Here is a 16,629-nt window from a genome sequence, read left to right as displayed (position 1 = left end):
CCTAAAATTTTAGCCCAGTGTGAGCCCTGATGTAATTGAAAACCTTTCTTACAAGATTCAAGTTATAAAGGTTTCATTTCCAAACTTTAGATACCGATGAGCAGCACTATAAGCATAAAACCTGACCAGACTGTGAGTTACTCGCAGGCTGTTCTGGTTTTATGCTGTTTGCACGTAACCATTTTCACTTTGCCTCTGAGTGGGAAGGGTTAAAATTGATGCAAAATGCTGTAAAGCATCTGACATATGCAAGAATCAACAATATATACATTGAGCACAATGCTCATCACAGCCATTTCATATGATACTTTCTTGTGATCGTGCTATGATTTTTTGTTATTTATTCAAATACCAGCTTTGCTATATGGCATTTTACCACCTGTGATAATTGATTAATACTGAGACATGTTCATATCATATAAGTAAGTCTTAGCTAAGTGAAAGGTTCAGCAAGTCTTTAAGCTGTTTTAAACCCCATTTCAAGATAATGACCTCAATTTCGTGTTGAATTTAAGATATGTGTTAAATGTTTAGCATGCTACCTACACAAAACAATTCAGCACCATAACTTCAATGTAACTAACATTGTGAAGCAGATACTGTTTTTCTATCATAATTAACAGTAAGTAACCAGTAAACCTGAAATTAATCACGCTGGCCCAAATACAATCCCATGCTAGGACTGCATGTAAGATAACTTACCACAAACTTGCACCCAAACCAATGTTATTGAGTATTGAGTTTTTGTAAGTAGTGACCTTGGCCTTCTCCTGACTAGCCCTGAACAGGTCCTAAGTCACATAAAACAGTTCAACCACCTGCCTGTCAACATACCACAATCTTATAACAGGATTTAAACTTCATTGAAAACATGGTTAAAACTTGCATCCAAACTTATGTTACCGGTATTGATTTATTTAATTATTTTTACTTAGTGACATTGGCCTACACCTGGCTAACCCTGCACAGGTCCTAAGTATTTCACATTTAAAAGTCCATCCAGCTGCCTGCACAAATACCATAATCTTATAACCAGGATTTAAATTTCATCAAAAACATGGTTAAAAACAAGAAATGTGTTTGTCCGAAACACTATGTCCCCTTTTGCGCTGCTTTGATAGTTTTTTGACCTTTGACCTTGAAGGATGACCTTGACCTTGATCTTTCACCACTCAAAATGTGCAGCTCCATGAGATACACATGCATGCCAAATATGAAGTTGCTATCTTCAATATAGCAAAAGTTATTGCAAAATGTTAAAGTTTGGGCAAACAAACCAACAGACATGGCAAACACAATATGTCCCCCACTATAGTGGTGGGGACATGACAACACAAAGATCAACTTACTTTTCTTGCTTCATAGCTGCAGGATGCTAATTCTGCCATGGAGTGAAATGATTCAGATGTCCTGGAGAAATTGCTGACATCTGTGACATCATCAGTGACATCATCATCAGTGTCAGATTCTGATTGGTCAGGGAAGCTCATGTTCTCTAAAATACATGAAAGTCTAATCTTTTTATATTTTTGTACAATCACATGGCCCCATTATCATGACTATGCAAGATCTCAACCTCAAACATAGTTCAACTTGAAATATTGACAAATGTAAATTCATGGTACATCTGATCTTTGATTTTCCTTATTTAGACGACTAAAATTATAACTGGGACTCAAACTTTTGGATGACATAAAAATTTACCACGTTTTTAAATCACAATTTGACATAAAAACATTTCATTTAAGCACAAAATTACACTGCATTTCAAACATTCAACAAGAGCTGTCAGAGGACAGCGCACTTGACTATTTGAGTGCTTGACAGTATAACGTAAACCATCATGGAGGGGGGGTATAATGTGGGTGTGTGGTCATTTAATAATGATCTTTCAAAAATAAGGGGAAAAAAAATTTTTTAAGGGGGGGAGTATTCTGGGGTGGGGCATGGGAGAAGGTTTCGGTGGAGTGTATTGTGGTATGTCAGGTAAGTGTTGTTTTGTCAAAATATGAATCAAATGTGATCATAAGTAAAGAAGTTATGGCAATTTAAGCAAAATGTCCAATTATCTATGTATAAAAGGGGCCGTAATTCTGTCAAAATGCTTGATACAGTTGTCTGCTCTTGTCTATAGATTGGGGTCATGTTGGTAAAGAAGTATGCAAAATATAAAAGCAATATGTCAAAGGACATAGGAAATATTTGGGGTAGTACGCAAACTTTAACATTTGCACGCTAACAGGAACGCTAACGCCGACGCGACGCCGGGATGAGTAGGATAGCTCCACTATGTATATTTCATATATAATAGTCGAGCTAAAAATGTACCTTCATTTAAACTGTCCATCTTAGCATTCAAACCAGATTTTTCTCTCTTCTGATTGGACACATTTTTTGCCCACTCCCTCCTTTCAAACCCCAGATCTGACCTTGGATCAACCGTGGCCCCTTTACCCAGAGAATGTGTCACTGCCACAGGCTTCCCAATAAGGTCTGGTCTTTTAAGAAGACCAACGGAAACGAAAAAGCAATCCATGTCAATATGCATAATGCACCGTTCATGAGATTTCTTCACATAAGTGAAGTGGCTGTGCTCAGACTGGGAAGCGTTTGCCTCCCTTGATTGCACAACATGCCTAAGTTTTTCCCTCCCTGGAAAATTATCTCCCTTCTTTTGAATCGCATTTATATATTCTTTGAATTCTGCTTTCCATGTGGATAGAAAATGGAGTCTCGAATTCCCATAATATTCGCTAAGGAACTTTGGGTCACCAGCTTTTGCAGGGGATCTGGACTGTGCCTTTGCATGGAAATTCTCTGCTGGCCCATTATGCTGCAGACTGGTTTCCATTCCACTAAAGTCTTTCAAATTCTCAGAGAATTCCTCTTTGGGGGAAAGTCCAGTCTCAAAGTATTGTGTCTCTGAGTCATCTCTACATGGTAGACTGGTTGATGTGTCATCCGTGTCTGCCATCGACAGTGGGCCACTCCTGTGGACTGGTCTCTTGGAACAGAACCTTTAGACTGGTTAGCCGTGGTCTGGTCAAGGATTCCCCAAGAAAAGCAGAACCTGTCAGTAGAGGCAAAATTATATATTGATCATATAAAACTATTTAGTCTAATAAATTAAATAATTCCGTAGTTTTCTTTTTTCCATAAAAGGGCTTTTTGGCAGAAACCAAAAGCACAGATGTGGGTCAATTTATGGGAAAAAGTCATCATCAATAATCTTTACTGATGTTATTGAAGTGTAATTCCACATTAAGATATTGTCAACTGATTCAACAGAAGGTAAAGTATATTTTATTTATCAGCTTCATTGCAAATATGTTATGTATTTCCCGAAAATTAAATTAACCATACTAAAAAACCACCCTGTATAAAATGCACACAAAAAGATGCTGCCTCTAAGAAACACATACGCCCCTGGTGGGAGCCCCTGAGTCCAGAAGAAAGTCAACATGAGGTCAGGTGATGTGGGTGTGCTGATTGTTGGATTTAAGAATAACAAGGGACAAAATTGTCACAAAAACAGGTTTTCAATTTGACAAGAAAAGTCTGATAAAGGGAGACAATTCAAAATGTGCACTGTTACTGATTGTTCATAGTTATCCCTTGTTTCAAATTCTATTTTAAGTCGTGGCGACCTGACCTTGGAGATGTCGACTTATTTCTTTGCGCAACACACCGTCCAATGATGGAGAACAAATGTGCCAAATGATTTTTAAAATGTCATAATGAATGACATAGTTATGGCCCGGACAAGCTCATTTATGGCTATTTTTACCTTTAAACTCAAAGTGTGACCTTGACCTTGGAGATATTGACGTAAATCTTTCGCGCGACACACCGTCTAATAAAGGTGAACAAATGTGCCAAATGATTGTAAATATCACAATGAACGACTAAGTTATGTCCCGGACAAGCTTGTTCGCAATGCCCGCCCCCACCATCCCGCCCACTGGCTGACATTTGTCAATCTAACAACCAGTTTTTTCCTTCAGAAAACCTGGTTAAAAACTGTTTAGTAAGAAGCTTGTTGTTAAATATATTTGGGTTAGCAAAAGAAATTTTACCTTCTGGTCAAAATGAGGTTAGTTAAATGATACCAATGTTTTTATATTCATTAATAAGTAGTGTTAAAAAAATAATCACCACTTTGTACCAAGAATTATTAACCCTTCCCTCTTAAAAGAAAAGTGAACAAACAGCATAAACCAGAACAGACTGCAAGTAACTCACAGTCTGTTAAGATTTTATGTTGTTTGCTGCTCAACAGTAAGGGTTAGAATAAAGAATTTAATTGAAGCCTTTCAAATTTGAATCTAGTCAGAAAGGTCTTTAATTAAATTTAACTTTCTAAGAGACTACAAACACATCAAAAAATGTATCTAAGTGGGAAAGGGTTAATGTTATACGAAAAAAAACACTTTCAGATTACACAAGTATTTGGACTTTCTTAATTAGACTGAATGTTCAAAAGTCAAGATAGAAATAAGGTCAGGTAAAGTGGTTGTGTTGATAAAGTTCAAACACATCATCTGTGCATGTATCCAAGCTTTGCAGTAGGAGTTAATGAGTTCATACAAAATTTAAGATTTACCTCGTTTGACACACAGACATATGGAAAAAAGAACAAACAGGCAATTGCTGAAAGGGGCACAAAAACAACAAGAGGGCCACGATGTCCTTTAAAACTCATTTTTAGTTCACCGACATCGCTTGTTTAAAACATAAACTGGTTATCAGTTTTTACCCCACTTTACATAGTTTCAAACATGATAATAATATTCTCCTGATAAACATTCTAACCAAGTTTCATCAAGACTGAGTCATAAATGTAGCATTAAAATTAGTACCAAGTTTTTCTAAGATTTAACCTCGTGACCTAGTTTTCAGACACATGTGGCTCAGAGACCTGGTGACCTAGTTTTCTGACACACGTGGCTCAGATTCAAACTTGACCTAAACATTGTCTAACAAAATCAATTAGGATGGACAAAAAAATGTGGCCTCAAGATTGATAACAAGCTTTAAAGAGATGATGACCACCACAAACCGCACACTGCACACAGACAGTCACCAGACATAGGGGTGATCATAAGTAGCATTAGCATTTCAAGCTCAGGTGAGCTAAAAATTGTTCAAGTACAAAACCCAGAATGATCCTGCTACTGACTGCTAGGCAATCTTACTCTGATTTGGTGTTGACTGGATGCTTTTCTCAGCATCAATCTGCAGCAGAAAATGATTGCAAACCCTTCTGCAAACCAGACTGGGCAGTGTACAGTTGGTACTTGGTGTAAGATAACAGCTTCCCAGCAGCAATGCTGAAATGCAGCAATATACAGGTAATTCAAAATGGCTATGTGGATGAATTAGGCTGTCAACATAGCGAACATGAGGTGCCTGGTTTGATCCCCAATGTGGGATTGATTTTAACATCTTCTATTTAGACATTACTTTGTCCAGGCCAGTTATGAGTTGGCAAGTGCCTGCCCTAGTGACCATCAATGGATTGAGGGCTTAGCAGAGACCAGTGTTGTTGAATGATTACATTTCTGCCTGACTAACCTTACTTGAGCAGATTTTGACTGATGGCTACCATTAGAAAGGATGATACGCAATCTATAAATTAGCAAAATTGATTTGGTCATCACACTAAATCCAGCTATATACAGTGGTATCTTCTTGCCAAAGTAAGTAAGATCTTTTTTCATATATTTAAATCTTAACAAGGGACAAAATTGTCACAAAACCAGGTTTTCATTGTGAAAAAAAATTCTGATAAAGGGAGAAACTCAAACTGAACTTTTGAAATGACCATAAAAAATTAACCCCCTTTGTAAGTTTTTTTTTTTTTTTAAATCTATTTTTAGTCGTGGCGACCTTGACATTGGAGATATTGACGTGATTATTTCGTGGGACACACCGTCCCATGATGGTGAACAAATGTGTCCAACTGATTTTAAAATCTCACAATGAATGACATAGTTATGGCCAGGACAAGCTCATTTATGGCCATTTTTGACCTTTGAACTCAAAGTGTGACCTTGACCTTGGAGATATTGACGTAATTATTTTGCGCGACTCACCGTCCAATGATGGTGAACAAATGTGCCAAATGATTTTAAAATCTGAAGATGAACGACATAGTTATGGCTCGGACAAGCTCATTTATGGCCATTTTTGACCTTTGAACTCAAAGTGTGACCTTGACCTTGGAGATATCGACGTAATTATTTCGCGCGACACACCGTCCAATGATGGTGAACAAATGTGCCAAATGATTTTAAAATCTGACAATGAACGACATAGTTATGGCCCGGACAAGCTTATTCCGCCAGCCCGCCAGCCAGCCAGCCCGCCCGCATTCGCCAATCTAATAACCAGTTTTTTCCTTCGGAAAACCTGGTTAAAAATTGTATAGATATAATTATCAACATAATTATAAAGGGCTTCTTCTCTTCCTTTAGAATAGGTCTTAGAAAGACCCCTTCTTGTAAAAGAAAATCCCATTTTTCAACAAAATTTATTTTAAAATATGCTATTTGCCCCAAATTTCTAATTTAGCTTGTAATATATCTACCCTTCCTCAGTTTTGTTGATGGGTTTTCCCCCAAATATAAAAGCCCTCTAATTATAAATATATATACTAAATTTATTTAAACCAGAGTGTGCAAAGGCTAATAAAGTATGACACTTTCGGCTGGTATGGTATTTTTGTTTAAAGGAAGACCCTTCTCAACAAAAAAAGTGTTAGAAAGTTTCAAAGTGTGATCCCTGATAAGCATGTGTAGACTTCACAGGCCAATCTGAGACCACAATTTCTGCACATGCATTTAGCCAAGTTTTCCCAGAACAAGGCACTTATGATCCCACAACCTGTCAGTAATCCATTCCGGTCTTTGTTGTGACGACCTTGAGACCTCGGATCTCCTTGACCTTGCTGTCTGGAAGGTTGGTGGCAATCACGTGTGTGACCCTGGTCCGGTACAGATAGGTCTCGTACGTGCCCCCATGAAGCATCATCAGTCTCTTGAGTTCATCTGACGAGGGCTCTGGGATATAAGAAACAAAAGTTGCAATTGCATGTAGAGGACAAAACATGATGTCATTGTTATTTAACCTTTTCCCAACTTAGATACGTATTTTCATGCATTTGTAGTCTCTTAGAAAGTTAAAGTTAAAAGACCTTTCTTATTAGATTCAAGTTTTTAAGGCTTTCCCTTATTTATTTAGTACCTGTAAAAGGCACTTTCCCAACCGAGGAAAAACTACAAATTAATTGATTGCGGTCACAAAAATTTCACAAAGAACGACATTTCCCTCAATTTTCGTTTCATAAGCACATATTTAGGGGTGTGATTGAGGTGAAGTCTGGGGGGAGGAAAATTCTGTAGACTGATTAATACAACAAACGCAATGACAAACCTTAAAACAGACATTTAATAAACACCATCTTAAGTTGACCTCATTTACAAGATATATTAATAAAAACCTGTTTGAATTCACATTTTACATATTATGCAAATTCACCAGTATTAATTGCCATCAAAATCAAAGTGTGTTCCGATCAGTGTGAACGATGATGCAGCTATCTTTTGTTTTAGCTCAATGCCTTTAAATTCTAAATAATGTCAACCAGGTTTCAGTGTTCCAACTAACGCCAATTTACCAGGGAATCTGTAGTTAATTATTTTTTCACATGGAATATGACTTAAGCCTTAGTACCAAGACAGTCAATATTTTGTACTCATTCAGAAAGTGGTATGGCTTTGTGATTTATATTCACTGTTGTTTCTTGCCTTTCCCATTTAAATTTGTTTTCGATGGTTTTTCAATCTCCGAGATTGTGTGAGATTTGTTCATTCAATAATCTTCATTTTCGCTTCAAAAAGGCGCTATTTGCAAATGATTCAGCAAAATATGAAATACATTTAAAAAATCTGAGTTTAATTAGAAGATTAGGAAGCAACAGCCAAAGACATCGCTCAATTAAACAAGAGCACCGCCTTGCGGGTGCAGACCGCTCATCTATTTTCTTTTTAAAGGTGAAGGGACTCTCATTTTCAATCACAAAGGAGGGAGGAGTGGAGTGAAGAGGGTGTATAGTGTGGGGTTGTGGACATTTATTACATTATCTTCCAAAAAAGCGAAAAAAAAAAAAAAAAAAAAAATCGGGGGGGGGGGGTATAGTGTGAGGGTGTGGTGATAATTTGTGAGATGATCTTAAAAAAAAAAAAAAAAAAAAAAATAAAAAAAAATTTGGGGGGGGGGTGGGGTGGGGGGGGGGTTGGGGTATAGTGTGAGGGTGTGGTGATAATTTGTGAGATGATCTTAAAAAAAAAAAAAAAAAAAAATAAAAAAAAAAAAAATTTGGGGGGGGGTGGGGGGGGTATAGTGTGAGGGTGGTGGTGGTCATTTGTGAGATGATCTTAAAAAAAAAAAAAAAAAAAAAAAAAAAAAAATTAGGGGGGGGGGAGGGGGGGGGATGGTTTGGGTGAAGTCTATTGTGGTATGTCAGGTAAGAGTAGTTTCATCAAAGTATCAATCAAATCTAATCATAAATGAAGAAGTTATGGCAATTTTAGCAAAATTTAATAATTTGACCTTGAGAGTCAAGGTCATTCAAAGGTCAAAGTAAAATTCAAGTTGCCAGGTACAGTAACCTCATGATAGCATGTAAGTATTTGAAGTTTGAAAGCAATAGCCTTGATACTTCGAGTGGATCGAAACACAAAATTTAACCATATATTAAAAGTTACTAAGTCAAAAAAGGGCCATAATTCCGTAACAATGACAACCAGAGTTATGCAACTTGTCCTTTTACTGTACCCTTATGATAGTTTGTGAGTGTTCCAAGTATGAAAGCAATATCTATGATACTTTAGGGGTAAAGTGACCAAAACATAAATCTTAACCAAATTTTCAATTTTCTAAGTATAAAGGGCCCATAATTCCGTCCAAATGCCAGTCAGAGTTACATAACTTTGCCTGCACTGTCCCCTTATGATAGTTCATAAATCTTTCAAGTATGAAAGCAATAGCTTTGATACTGTAGGAATAAAGTGGACCTAAACACAAAACTTAATCAAATTTTCAATTTTCTAAGTATAAAAAGGGCACATAATTCTGTCAAAATGCCAGTCAGAGTTACATTACTTTGCCTGCACAGTCCCCTTATGATAGTTAGTAAGTGTTGCAAGTATGAAAGCAATAGCTTTGATGCTTAAGGAATAAAATGGACCTAAACACAAAACTTAACCAAAATTGTCAATTTTCTAAGTATAAAAAGGGCACATAATTCTGTCAAAATGCATGCCAGAGTTATCTAACTTTGCCTGCCCAGTCCCCTCATGATAGTAAGTAAGTGTACCAAGTTTGAATGCAATAGCATTGATACTTACTGAGAAAAGTGGAACTAAACGCAAACTTAACCAAAATTTTCCAATTTTTTAAGTATAAAAAGGGCACATAATTCTGTCAAAATGCACGCCAGAGTTATCTAACTTTGCCTGCCTAGTCCCCTCATGATAGTAAGTAAGTGTACCAAGTTTGAATGCAATAGCATTGATACTTTCTGAGAAAAGTGGACCTAAACTCAAAACTTAACCGGACGCCAGACGCCAACGCCAACGCCGACGCCGACGCCAAGGTGATGACAATAGCTCATAATTTTTTTTCAAAAAATAGATGAGCTAAAAATGCTCCCTGTAAGACAGAATACACCAAATTCATATGCAGAGAGATTTCGCAGGCCACAGATTTGTTGGGCCATTTATGAAATACGCCCACGGAATTGGTCGTGCCCCCTACCGTTGTTTACAATTTTCTGCCAATTGTGAAAATGACCCTGGACAACTCGATCCACAAAAATCCGCGGATCCGTGGAAAAATCACAACCCTAAATTTTCTGCAAGTGAACAATTAACTTAAGTACCGATCAATAAAAAATGACCCATAATTCCCAATCTGAAACTTCATGTTGCAAATTTCCCATATTTCAGAGTTTTTTCAGCATGGTACCAGTGCTTTTCCCATTTGAGCATTAAAAATAACCTACACTTACTTGTATACCCATTAACATAAATAGCGACTCCAGCAAATATCTTAGAGCCCCCGCTGTCTTCTTTCTGCAGTTGCCGGGGTATATCCTGGTCAAATTGATCCTTCAGCTTTTGTCGCTTAGCATTCATATACCCACCCTGGAAAGGTATATGTCTAATATTAAAATCTGCAAGGAATTTTAATTTCAAATAACACCTTCTGTAAACAGTGGTTTCAAAAGTAACTGGAAGTAATTAGTTTTTTTACGTAATACAATATACTGATTACCGACTACAGTACAGATGGCATAATTTATTGTTTCAGGTGTCCAGCTTTTTGGTAAAATGTCCGGACATTTTTTATGGAGAACTATTTGGACCTGAAAATTTCTGGCATGTATACTTAGGTAGTAGCGAACAAATCAGTGTCAATTAAAACCTCTCAGTGGTGTCAATGGTTAATAGACTGATTACAAAAGTTCACCTTCAGCACTTTATGCCCAAAAGAGCTAAAAATATAGTCAACATGTTAACATTACATTTGTATGCGGTGGTCTTAAAATCTTTTTGTCCGCAAAATAGCCGTGGTCGTTCGCATTTGTGGTCACATGACAGTTTTATGTTCCCGCACATTGGCAGTGGTCTAAAAGCTTTCACAATAGTCAGTATGATAATATGTATTACTAAAGTGTTTTTACTTATACTAACTCTCAAGTCCTTTGTAAGTTACTTATAATGTTATTTATTCTCGGTAAAAATAAAATACAGCGTAATTAGATGAATGTTGTTCCTTCGTCTCATGGTCGTCTACTACTCATCATAGTCTGCGCAGGTAACACTTCCTGTTTATTCTTAGTTCATGTCTGGGCTCACCCAGAATCGTCTTACGACATTTCACAACATTACATAGAAATTTACAATAAATTAATTATCAATAAAACAGTACTCATACCGCCTCCTCCCAGCCGTCATTTCGTTTAGGTCTTCTGTCCCCTCTGCCTCTACTCCTGCTTCCGCGGCAGTTCATTTTTCACAATAAGACTGGTTACAAATAGCTTAAATAATTTGCGTTCTGAATAAATTTGAGAGTCTGCCAAAGCAAAAATCATCAAAAGAATGTAAAGCGGAAATTTACATGCATGTTGACTGGGTTACAACTAACATCACTAAATGTGAGTCATGTTTTCATATAAACTAAAAGAAAATAACATTCATTAAAACATGGAAACACGTTTTTACTGTAGCTATATCTTTTAAGCTGTATGTTCAAGGAGTTTAAGTAAATCTTTCATTTATGATCGTGAAAAGAAATTGTTTATCCGAAATGTCACGGTTCCGAAATCTGCACACCCGTACGTATCTAATTTGTTTTGATCGATAGCGTATAGCTAAGTTATTTAATAAATTATTCGAGTCGATGCGGCTAATTTACACATTTATGCTTATGTTTATATGAACGTTGAAAACACGGATACATTAGAGTTAAAACCCACCGATATAGACATCAAAAGCAAAATAACTTGGCGCTATGTTTATATATTTCAATCGTGATACATCGGCTATCTCGGATTCCTCCGATTGATTTATGAAATAAATCGTCTGCTGATCCAGAGTGTATATATTTTTGTTTACTGGTTACAGTACACTAAATAATTGTTTCATGAAGGCTGTACTCTCTAAAAAAAAACATACCATAGTTAACAGGAAGGCATGTTTTACACTTTTATCTAGTATTTGGGTGTTATCTTTCGAGATAATGGTAGGGAATGAATAGGTGTTCACTACTGAATCCCTGAAATATGATAAACTTGAAGATTATAGTAAACCATCGCACTGAAAAAGGTTACACTCCACTAAGAAACGGCCGAAAAAAAAGTTGCAAAAACAGTCGATTTTGATTTGTGTCAAGTTCTTTCTTGCATTGAACATGACATATCTTTTTTATTGCATATATCGATTCCGCTTAGAATGGCCTTTAAGAAAAGGTATGGTTATCGGGGTCTCTTTGTGCAAAATGTTGCATTTATTTTTGCCTAAAGTTGTCGCTTTCACATTAAATTATATAGGGAATTTATTTAGTGTATTCAAGGGAAAAAGCGTTTAAAGGAAGTAAACCCTTAACCCTTAAACGGGAATCCTCGGACAATTCCGCCATACCGGCAAGACGGTGTGGTGTAGCCCACTGTCCGAAGTGTTCAGATTGGTGTGCTGGACGTTTTGTGCCACTACCAGTTCGTGCCACTGATATTTGTGTAGGATGGGATTGGACGTTGTTGTTGTTTTTTTTTATCGAGTGCACCGGGATTGTCTCCCATATGGCCATCGCCACCAGAAAGACGTGTTAGTTGGTTACGGGGGATAGTGCAAGATACAGGAGACACCACGTTCCAGAGGTGACCCTGGGTATTTTAGTGCCCGGTGTATAGCACCTAGTACACTGCACCTCGGTTTAACGTCTCATGCGAAAGGCGAGTTAGTAGGTTAGGTGCAGTGGGGGATCGAACCAGCGATCTCTGGATTGTGAACCCAGTGTGTTACCACTAGACCACGGATCCGCATTGAACGTTTCGTCCCACTGATAATATATAGGCGGATAGGTGTGAATAATACCATATAGAAGGTGTGATTGATAACAGGGAACTTTCGCACCTTTGATTGTAACATCTGTTAGGTTAAAACAACATTGGTTTATTGCAAGATTGTTTAAGAGTCAATTTACATGCTAAATATAATACAGTAAGTAAGTAGACAAGTTAACAAAACATACAAATAATATAGGTCATACATCACTTGATAAGTTTAAAATAAATTAAAATCGATTGACATAATAATGTTGTGATTTCAACTAATTAAGTTACTCATATAATATTAATCAAATTATCTGCTTCAAAGTCAAGCATGACTCACTCGACCAGTGGATTTTCCAGGCGTTGGTGGAATTAGACATTAAAGGCTCATGTCGGTACATTAAAGGCCCGAGTCGGTAATTAATTGTTTGCTAATTATTTAATTATTTATGTAAAAAGTACATACACATGAAGCATACAAAATAACATCACTTCATGTTTTATATTTATTAAACATAATGAACTATGCACAAATGTTTTTATTCTAACAATAAATCATGTTATTTTATTATTACAAACACATACACATGATGCATAAAAATAGCAACACTTTAATATGTTTTATATTTATTCAACATACTGAAATATTTACAAATATTTGTATACTAACGATAAATATTTTTTTTATTTATAATTATAATTGTCCACATTGTTGTAATTTTCTACATTAATATGCACTCCAATATCATTCACACCTATACGGCATTATTCACACCTATCCGCCTATATATTATCAGTGGGACGAAACGTCTACCTCTTGTCAACACAAATATCAGTGGCACGAACTGGTAGTGGCATGAAACGTCCATAAACCATCTCCACGCCGAGTTGTCGTTCCTTGCTCCATGAATATCTTCCGTGCTCTGTGAAAAGGGGGTTTACTGTATGTGCGTAAAGTTTCATCTCAAATTAGCATGTGCAGTCCGCTCATGCTAATCAGGACCGACACTTTCCGCTTCTATGATATTTTTCGTTTAAATGCATGATTTTTAATGGTTTCCATGGTAACCACACAGTTTTGATCATTTCCATACAGCTAATTTGTTGACATTGATGAGACCTGAATTTATTGCTGTTTAATAGGTTCTCATATTGCAATTTGTAACATTAACTGTACAATTAAATGAACAAAACAGAGAAAATATGTTTGTCTTTGTATGTACTTAATAATGGGATCTATTTTGAATTCTTTATAAATATATAATATCATTAAATTAAATTGCTATTATATCTGAATTGCTAAGATATTTTAAAATGCAATTTGTAATTTAATGGTAATTTTTTGTTTACAAGGTTTTATTAACATAATACTTAATGTTCACTTCTTTTAAATAAACTATTTTATGTGTACCTCTTTTAAATGAATAAATGTGGGTATGGACATTGGTTTCCCTGACTACAGTGCAATTAAAACAGTGAGATACCGTGTAAACAATTACTGATCATATTTGAAAAACAGTAGATGCAAACTTTGTAATATACTGGTACAGTTTGTAAGACATGTTTTACAGCGTCATTTAATTTGTTAATATATGCTAATTGGTGGTAACCTTATCTGATCCAAACGTATTGCAAAGTAATTTAGCGCAAATAGCCACAATAGTATAAATGTATTGAGATAGACACTATTACTTTGTATCTTCATTAGGTATGGAAGATTTTTTCTTCTTTATATCAGTAAGTAAACAAAGAACAGTTAAAACGTGCATTGAATACACAGAATTTCAATAGTTTGAATTATTTATGGTGTGCCCATGGTAACCAAAAGAAATTTTATAATGTTGATCATGTTTTCTAATTCTTGAATAGGATTAAGTATAATATATTATAAAACCATATGTTAAATATTTATTCACGCACTAGTAGATTTATTAAAAAGGTATAAACTTATTTTATTGACATTAAAATGAATCAAGAAATGTTTATTTTTGTCTTTAAATAGGCATTTCTAAATCAGCCGTTTTCACCGATCGACTGAGAAATTTTGCAAACATCTTATTTTTTTCGAGTTCAACATACATAAAGTTTTCTGAAAATGAAAATACGAGGTCGGTCCCGTGCTTCATCGAGTTATCGCAGTTTTACTGTAAGTCAATTTTGTTCATGTATCCTGTTTTGACCAAAAATCTCAGAACATGCTTCATATGTATAGATACCATTTTCATTTGAATACAGGCATTTAACCCCCTTCAAAATCAAGATATTACCGTAGATCACTTTGGCCGAAAAAAGGAAAAATAAATTTGATCCATAAATAACCGGCGGACCGTGTCTTTATAAAACGTTGATTACAAAATTGCAAAAAAATTGGCTGCAAATAGAAAATAAAATATTCATTGAAAAGTAATCAACTCAGACCGAACAGATTTATCAGAGATTTATTGTTGAATGCATGTATATACGAATTGTGACTGAAATAATCAACAAAGTAAAGTCTTTTCGGACTTCCAAAAGGCATTTGATCACAATTTTATGTTCAAATGTCTAGAGACAATAGGTTTTAGTAAGTCTACTATAAAGTGGGTTAATGAGTATACAGCTAATAATGGTTATTTCTCAGAATAGTTGAATATCAAAAAGAGCGTAAGGCATGGATATCCCCTCTCATCCAACCTATTTATACTCTGAGTTTTTAGCTAACAATATAATACATAATCAAAATATCAAAGGAGTCAAAATAGGCAGTATTTAAATACAAAAAAAAACACTGTTTGCAGATGATGCATGTTTTCCGCTCGATGACAGCAAACATTCTTCTGAAAGCCTCATTAGCACCTGATAGTTTTTTTTTCTATCATATAAGGATTAAAACTGTACAATAACTAGTCCTCAGTTATGACACTAGATTCATCAATTCACAAAAATGTAAAATAATGCCTCAAAGAAAAATTTGAATGAAATTGCGAACACGGAACAACGCTGGGGATAAACCTCTATAATGTAACAAATGTCACTTCGAAATACAATATTTAAGATAGGTTACAGTTATTAAACTGTTTACAAAAAAAAGTGAATTTGAGAATTAATATTCCTAAAACGTTTGCAATATCAAAAATAATATATCTCCTTACAGTCTAAGAACACCCACATGAAAGCATAGAAAACAGATCAAAAACATAAATCTTTATATTTCTTTCAAACGATTAAACCAATACAAATGAACAAACACCAATACTACAAGACTACAACTGTGGTTGGCTTAATTATTATACGACTGCAACTATAACTATTAAACAACACATTAGTTCAGTTGACTAGTTTAATGACATGATTGCAATATATTTTGCATCCCAATAAACATCACACAAATGAAATCGAATGTACATGTATAAAGTATTCACTAACAGATCTGTAAAATATATTATGCAAGTAATAGGGTGGGATATAATGGCCGCAGAGTTAACCAGAAACAGCCGTTGGCAACCACGAGCCCCGACAGATTGGACTGATTCACTCGTGGAAGATGGCTGCAAGAAAATTATGTCTACCGGAGGTGGAAGAGCACACGTTGAATTACCGATGTAAAATAACGACGCTATAGAAGAAACACCGCCTACCCAAATAAAAATTATCTTGCTCATCAAGCGACCGGGCCAGAAAAAAAACATTTACTTGATTGGGCTAGACCTAGCTCACCAGTCGCTTGATCTCTTAATTTTACTTGATCGCTACACTTGCGATCACACTTTACTTGATCGCCACACTTGCGATCACACTTTACTTGATTGCTACACTTGCGATCACACTTTACTTAATCGCTACACTTGCGATCACCCTTTTACAACCAGCGATGCACTTTTTATACCAATGGTCACTTGACTATTACACACTTTTAAACTCGGACATTTAATACCAATGGTCACTTGACCATAACACATTTTTTAACTCTGAACATTTAATACCAAAGGTCACTTGACCATTACACACTTTTTAACTCGGATATTTAATTCCAA

At 35.7% G+C, this 16,629-nt stretch overlaps 2 protein-coding genes across 4 annotated transcripts; both read right to left on the bottom strand.

Moving 5' to 3' along the window:
• Nucleotides 1-810: 810 nt before the first annotated feature.
• On the bottom strand, nucleotides 811-2,983 carry LOC127831215 (DNA repair protein REV1-like). The gene is made up of 3 exons (XM_052356204.1): nucleotides 2,329-2,983; nucleotides 1,350-1,495; nucleotides 811-822 (listed from the first exon to the last, which is right to left on the bottom strand). The coding sequence occupies exons 1-3, from the start codon at nucleotides 2,972-2,974 to the stop codon at nucleotides 811-813; spliced, it is 804 nt and encodes a 267-aa protein (XP_052212164.1). The 5' UTR covers nucleotides 2,975-2,983.
• A 51-nt stretch (nucleotides 2,984-3,034) lies between these two features.
• On the bottom strand, nucleotides 3,035-11,618 carry LOC127832415 (DNA repair protein REV1-like). Of its 3 annotated transcripts, none has more exons than XM_052357879.1 (6): nucleotides 11,543-11,618; nucleotides 11,002-11,243; nucleotides 10,073-10,208; nucleotides 6,886-7,061; nucleotides 5,196-5,330; nucleotides 3,035-3,070 (listed from the first exon to the last, which is right to left on the bottom strand). In XM_052357879.1, the coding sequence occupies exons 2-4, from the start codon at nucleotides 11,074-11,076 to the stop codon at nucleotides 6,889-6,891; spliced, it is 384 nt and encodes a 127-aa protein (XP_052213839.1). In that variant the 5' UTR covers nucleotides 11,077-11,243; nucleotides 11,543-11,618; the 3' UTR covers nucleotides 3,035-3,070; nucleotides 5,196-5,330; nucleotides 6,886-6,888. The 3 variants fall into 3 exon arrangements, with proteins under 3 accessions (XP_052213839.1, XP_052213838.1, XP_052213840.1); XM_052357878.1 differs by having other exon boundaries at nucleotides 11,002-11,104; nucleotides 11,543-11,591; XM_052357880.1 differs by lacking the exon at nucleotides 11,543-11,618 and having other exon boundaries at nucleotides 11,002-11,524.
• Nucleotides 11,619-16,629: the final 5,011 nt, after the last annotated feature.

Source organism: Dreissena polymorpha, chromosome 5, assembly GCF_020536995.1.
Source record: "Dreissena polymorpha isolate Duluth1 chromosome 5, UMN_Dpol_1.0, whole genome shotgun sequence".
NCBI lineage: Eukaryota > Metazoa > Mollusca > Bivalvia > Myida > Dreissenidae > Dreissena > Dreissena polymorpha.
The sequence above is the reverse complement of the archived record's forward strand: the minus strand, read 5'-3'. Positions and strand labels throughout refer to the sequence as shown.

Bases quoted from the DNA above. Each gene is read 5' to 3' on its own strand.
- LOC127832415 (XM_052357879.1), bottom strand. From the start codon at position 11,076: ATGAACTGCCGCGGAAGCAGGAGTAGAGGCAGAGGGGACAGAAGACCT. The intron at 10,209-11,001 runs GTATGAGTACTG...ATACCTTTCCAG, and splicing joins ATGACGGCTGGGAGGAGGCG to GGTGGGTATATGAATGCTAA. The intron at 7,062-10,072 runs GTAAGTGTAGGT...CTTATATCCCAG, and splicing joins TTATGTTAATGGGTATACAA to AGCCCTCGTCAGATGAACTC.
- LOC127831215 (XM_052356204.1), bottom strand. From the start codon at position 2,974: ATGGCAGACACGGATGACACATCAACCAGTCTACCATGTAGAGATGAC. The intron at 1,496-2,328 runs GTACATTTTTAG...CATGTATTTTAG, and splicing joins GATGGACAGTTTAAATGAAG to AGAACATGAGCTTCCCTGAC.